The sequence below is a fragment of the Dama dama genome, chromosome 32, assembly GCF_033118175.1.
Source record: "Dama dama isolate Ldn47 chromosome 32, ASM3311817v1, whole genome shotgun sequence".
In the NCBI taxonomy this organism is placed as follows: domain Eukaryota; kingdom Metazoa; phylum Chordata; class Mammalia; order Artiodactyla; family Cervidae; genus Dama; species Dama dama.
The window spans coordinates 12,810,071-12,816,664 of record NC_083712.1 but is presented as its reverse complement, the minus strand read 5'-3'; the positions used below and the strand labels follow the sequence as shown (position 1 = coordinate 12,816,664).

The window sequence follows — 6,594 nt, the reverse complement described above, 5'->3', positions numbered from 1 at the left end:
TCTGGCTCTTTGCAACCCTATGGACTCTAACCTGCCAGGTTCCTCTGTCCCTGGGATTCTCCAGGCAAGAATACTGGAGTGGGTTGCCATTTCCTCCTCCAGAGGATCCTCTTGACCCAGGGATTGAACCCACACATCCCCACGTATCCCATGTCTCCTGTACTGAAAGGTGGATTCTTTACCACTGAGCCATCTGGGAAGCCCCATGAAACATGCAACAAAGTCATTTATGATTTTTCTAAGATTTAAATTTAAATTGAAAGCACAGCATTTCATTGAACTTCAGTATTAAATCTCAGACTCATTAAGGAGCCAGGACAAACATCTATCATCTCAATGTTTCTCTGTTTCTTTTTATTTTTTAATTTATTTATTTGGCTACATCGGATCTTAGCTGCAGCCCATGGGATTCTCTCTAGTTGTGGTGTGAGGGCTTAGTTGCCCTGTGGCAGGTGGGATCTTAGTTCCCTGACCAGGGATTGAACCCACGTCTCCTGCATTGGAAGGTGGATTTTTAACCACTGGACTGCTAGAGAAGTCCCTCTATTTCTTTACTGCATTTGATAAAGCAAGAAAGAAATGTTTCTTTGTAAGAAATGGCACTGAACAAGAAAGTGTTCAGTAAAAAAAGGAATGTTCCACAGCAATCCGTAGTATGATTCATACCCTTTTTTTGTGTGTGCGTGTGTGTTCATTTATTTTAATAACACTACATTTACCATGTTATCACCATGGAATGTAAATTCAGGTTAGACAAGAGAATTTCACAAGTACAACAAAGCATTCTGTGATATACCAAAGTTTGTATAATGTCTGACCAAACCAGCTTGCTCATCAATGACTTCCATTATTATTTAGTTGATGATTCTTTTGGAGAAAATAAACATACTGCACACATTTATAAAGTGTTTTTCATTTACCTTTTCATTAGCACTTAAAATACATGTTTCAAAATAATTTAAAGTTATTCTAATATAACAGCAGCAAAATATAATTCTGCAATTACAAAAGAGCTAAAAGGGATCTACAATTTAAGTTACTCTCATGTTTCTAACTATGATTCTAAAATAAATACTACTTCAAAGTGGCTCTGTTACCAGCTTTTTAGATTTGGTTTAAAAACACACATAGACTTGCAGGGAGGTTTATAATGTTGTATTCCATGCACTGTTCTGAAAGGGTTCCTCAAGAGCCAACCAGCCCTTAAAACAGTACTCAGTCCACAAGGCAGTCAGAAAGTTAAATTAACTGGGGTAAATAGGATTCCCATATTACATCAAAAGCATATGATATTCTGCAGCAACTGGGAGCATTTTCAGGATTGTCATGTTGTCTTCTTTAGAACTAATTTCAACAGAAGGGTTTAAGAAGGTGGACAGGTACCACTATCAAGTGTATTTAAAAGTGATTTGTTTCTTTTGTGCTGATCTGACTCCCCTGAATGACCTAGCTAGTGAACTAGTCACCAGTAACTTGGTCGCCAGGCAAATCGAGCCTGCAAGAAAGGAAGCCAATATTCAAATTACCATGTTCTTGTCTGACCCAAACCATTTATTTTCCGCATAAACATATAACCTCAATATGAGATGTCTAACTAAAGCAAGCACCACCAAGACCAAGACAGCATCTCCTCTTCTAAGGTTTAGGTTTTCCCCAGAATTCTTGATACAGGGAATAGCCCATACCAAGAGTCATTGCTCCCACAACAAAGCCTTGGGCTGCCACACGCATGTGGATCAGGTGGACAGACGTTTTAGTATTTCCCCTGCTCTTCAATCTATATAATCCATATGCAACAATTGCTGCAAAACCTGCCATTCCAATGGGGACAAATGGTGCCTCTCCAGCTTTTCGGGTAAGTTTAGATCCCTGATCTTCATCATATGAAGAAAGAGAAATATCTGTGTCGCTTGACATAGTGATCGAAGAATCTTCGGACAACTTCAAGACGTTTCAGGTTCCTACCGGATTCTGACCCCACTCCCGCACCCATCGTCCAGCCGGCTTCTCTTGGTCCCGCCTACGTCCGGCTTCAGCCAATCAGAAGCCAGCAACTGGATTCATATCCTTTTTGAATGTCCAGGGTCTCGTGTATAATACTGGTTGATGACATTCTATTCGCTTGACTTCAACCTATAAAAGACTTCCTAGGTAACATATTCAGATAACTGATGTCTTCCCCCTACCCAGAATCATCCTTTATCTGGACAGTCTTTAAAATTACTGAGGTCCCTGAAAACTTGAAGTTTTCCATTTTATTTCTATAATTCTGTGTGTGTGTTTTGTGTGTGTAATGAAGAATTGCTCAGACTTTTAAATCTCAGAATTCCTTTTTTACATATGATAGTATTTTTCATGGAAATGACATTTCTGTTTAAAATGAAAATTTTAAATATTTATCTTAAATGTATTTAATAATAAATGATAGGCTCATTATATATTACCATAATTAATACATTTTCATAAAATATATTTTCCAAAGCAACACATCTTTAGTGAGAAGACTGGCATTGTTTTACATTTTCACAAATCTCCCTAAGGTCTGGTATAATAGAAGCCAGATGAATTCCTCTATTGCTCCTGCATGCAATCTTTTACATGTTAAGGCTGAAGGATATGAAAAAAAAATGAACCTCACATAGATATATGGTTGGAAAATGGAGGGATATTTTAATAGCCTTTTCAAATAATTGTGGACACCAAAACTCAGCAATTGGTAGTTGCTTAAAGGTCAGTTGCAATCTGGAATCCAAAACCACAAAAAGCTTTTTATCCTGTGTTGCATTAAAGCCTATTAGTTGTTACTGCACTTTGAATGGGCCTTTTACCCATGCACTATTTTATAACTTTGTGGACTGGCCACTGAGAAAATAAATATTGCTGTGCTGAGTTATATGGGTCTTATAAATATTGACACATTCCACCAGACAATTTTTTTTAAACTTTTTATTTTGTATTAGGGTATACCAATTGACAAGCAATGTTGTGATAGTTTCAGGTGGACAGCGAAGGGATTCAGCCATACGTAAATAAGGATCCATTCTTCCCCAAACTCCCCTCCCATCCTGGCTGCCACATGATATTGAGCAGAGTTCCTTGTGCTATCCAGTAGGCCCTTGTTGGTTATTCATTTTAAATGTCACAGTGTGTACACATCCATCCCAAACTCTAACCATCCCTTCCTTCCTTCTCCCCTCCAGCAACCTTAAGCTCAAAGTCTGTGAATCTGTTTCTGTTCCCCAGACAGTTTCAAAAGCACATCTGAACAAAAAGCACATTTGTTAATGTCATCCCCCACCCTATGGGTACATTCTTTTAAGTGTCATATAGCTGTCATAGCTAGTCAAAGCGTTGGTTTTTCCAGTAATCATGTATGGATGTGAGAGTTGGACTATAAAGAAAGCTGAAAAAAAAAGAAAAGAAAAAGAAAGCTGAGCACCAAAGAATTGATGCTTTTGAACTGTGATGTTGGAGAAGACTCTTGAGAGTCCCTTAGACTGCAAGGAGATCCAACCAGTCCATCCCAAAGGAAATCAGCCCTGAATATTCATTGGAAGGACTGATGCTGAAGCTGAAACTCCAATACTTTGGTCCCCTGATGCAAAGAACTGACTCATTTGAAAAGACCGTGATGCTGGGAAAGATTGAAAGCTGGAGGAGAAGGGGATGACAGAGGATGAGATGGTTGGATGGCATCACTGACTCAATGGACATGAGTTTGAGTAAACTCTGGGAGTTGGTGATGGACAGGGATGCCTGGCGTGCTGCAGTCCATGGGGTCACAAAGAATCAGACACGACTCTGTGACTGAACTAACTAACATATGTTTCCATGCTATGCTCTCAATCCATCCTACCTTCTCCTTTCCCCTGCTGTGTCCACAAGTTTGTTCTCTCTGCCTGAGTCTCCACTGCTGCTCTGCAGATAGGTTCATTAGTACTGTTTTTCTAGACTCCCTATATATGTATTAATATATATTTTTCTTTCCCTTTCCGACTTAATTCACTCTGTATTATAGGCTCTAGACTCATCCATCTTATTAGAACTGACTCAACTGCATTCCTTTTTCTGGCTGAATAATATTCCGTTGTGTATATGTACCACAACTTCCTTATCCATTCATCTATCAATGGACATCTAGGTTGCTTCCATGTCCTAGCTATTGTAAATAGTGCTGTGAGGAACATTGGTCACGTGTGTCTTTTTCAATTATGGTTTTCTCAGGATATATGCCCATTGGTGGGATAGTTGGGTCATATGGTAGCTTTACTCCTAGTTTTTAAAGGAATTTCCATACTGTTCTTCATAGTGTCTATATCAGTTTGCATTCCCACCAACAGTGCAAGAGGGTTCCCTTTTCTCCACACTCTCTCCAGCATTTATTGTTTGTAGGTTTTTGATGATGGCTGGTCTCACCAGTGTGAGGTGATTTTGATTTGCATTTCTCTGATGATGAACGATGTTGAGCATCTTTTCATGTGTTTAGTAGTCATCTGTAGGTCTTCTTTGGAAAAATGTCTTTTTATGTCTTCTGCTCACTTTTTGATTGGGTTGTTCATTTTTCTGGTATTGAGCTGAATGAGCTACTTATATATTTTGGAGATTAATCCTTCGTCAGTTGTTTCATTGGCTATTATTTTCTCCCATTCTGAGGGTTGTCGTTTCACTTTGTTTATAGTTTCCTTCATTGTGAAAAAGTTTTTAAGTTTGATTAGGTCCTGTTTGTTTATTTTTATTTCCATTACTCTAGGAGGTGTGTCATAGAGGATCTTGCTGTGATTTATGTTGAAGAGTGTTCTGCATATGTTTTCCTCTAAGAGTTTTATAGTTTCTGGTCTTACATTTAGATCTTTAATCTATTTTGAGTTTATCCTTGTGTTTCATCATAGGAAGTGTTCTAATTTCATTCTTTTATTTGTAGCTGTCCAGTTTTCCTAGCACCACTTATTGAAGACACTATCTTTTCTCCGTTGTATATTCTTGCCTCCTTTGTCAAAGATAAGGTGCCCATACATTTGTGGATTTATCTCTGGGCTTTCTATCTTGTTCCATTGGCCTATATTTCTGTTTTTGTGCCAGTACCATACTGTCTTGATGACTGTAGATGTGTAGTATAGTCTGAAGTTAGGCAGGTTGATTAACATCAACTCTTGATTAAAATGTTTTACTTAGGAAAGTATAATTGATCATCATTTGCTAAAACTTGAAAACAAAGACCAACCTCTAGGATAAAACCACAAAAGTCCTAGAAAAATGCCCTCTCTAAAAGTTTTCATGTCCAGACAGCTTTACAAGTAAATTTTGTTCAGATTTTTTAGGTCAATTGTTCTTATGAAATGTAAACTTTCAGAACAAAAGCTAGAAATCGCCTCCTTTATCTTATTTATAGAAAATCTTTATTGTTTCTTCTGATAATGAAAGATATAACTAGTCTTAAAATAGTCAAACCACGCAGACAGTTGCAAAAGAAGAAGCAATTACCCCCCATGTGTTGGTTTGCTTGGGCGGCCAGCAAGTTGTGGTCTTAAATCACAGAAATGTATTGCCTCACAGTTCTGGAGGCCAGAAGTCTGAGATCAAGGCATCCTGTGGGCTGGCCCCCTTCTGAGGCTGTGAGAATGAATCTATCCATGCTTTTTCACCTTAATTTTCAGTGGTTTGCCTGCAGTCTTTGTCACTTCTTGTCTTCTAGAAGCTTCAGTCCTTCCTTGCCTTTGTCTTTGAATGGTATTCTTTCTTAGTGTTTGCCTGTGTCCATGCTTCCCTTTTATGAAGACACCTGTCATGTTGGATTAGGGCCAACACTACTCTAGTGCAACTTCATCTTAACCAATATGATATCCCTATTTCTCAACAAGGTTATATTCTGAGGTCCTGAGACCCAGGATTGCAGCATATGAATTTCTCTGGGGCAATTCAACCCTCAAACATCCAGAAATTCATTTTTTTCTTGACATTGTGTAACATAATGTATATGAGCAGTTTGCTAAAAGAATCTTCTGAGATTTTTTTCTTCTCTTAATGTGTGAATATACAGTCTTTACATGAGTTGTTCCACTACTTCTAAGGCAGAAACTGCCAGTTACCTACTACTTTTCTGCGTCCAGCTTATGAACAGAACCCTCTTTTTATTGAGGGGCAAAAATACACTTGGCTATGTTTTCCATCTTTGATTTATGTGTGAGTCCTGGTGGCTCAGATGATAAAGCATCTGCCTATAATGTGGGAGACCCAGGGATTGACCCTGGAGGAAGATCCAGATCGAACCTCCAGGAAGATCCCCCGGAGAAGGGAATGGCAACCCACCCCAGTATCCTTGCCTGGAGAATCCCATGGACAGAGGAGCCGGGTGGGCTTCAGTCCATGGAGTTGCAAAGAGTCGGACACGACTGACGAAGCATAGCACAATGGCATTGTAGGTGCTTGCCTGGTAACTCAGCTGATTAAAGAATCTTCCTGCAATGCAGGAGGCCCTGGTTCGATTCCTGGGTCGGGAAGATCCCCTGGAAAAAGGATAGGCTACTCAGTCCAGTATGCTTGCCTGGAGAATTCCAAGGACAGAGTAGCCTGGTGGGCTCCAGTCCATGGGGTTGC

General features: G+C 39.2%; 1 protein-coding gene across 1 annotated transcript; it reads right to left on the bottom strand.

Moving 5' to 3' along the window:
- Window positions 1–1,383: 1,383 nt before the first annotated feature.
- Window positions 1,384–1,943, bottom strand: LOC133050570 (HIG1 domain family member 1A, mitochondrial-like). Its single transcript, XM_061134814.1, has one exon. It carries the CDS (start codon window positions 1,915–1,917, stop codon window positions 1,636–1,638), a length of 282 nt encoding a protein of 93 aa, XP_060990797.1. The 5' UTR covers window positions 1,918–1,943; the 3' UTR covers window positions 1,384–1,635.
- Window positions 1,944–6,594: the final 4,651 nt, after the last annotated feature.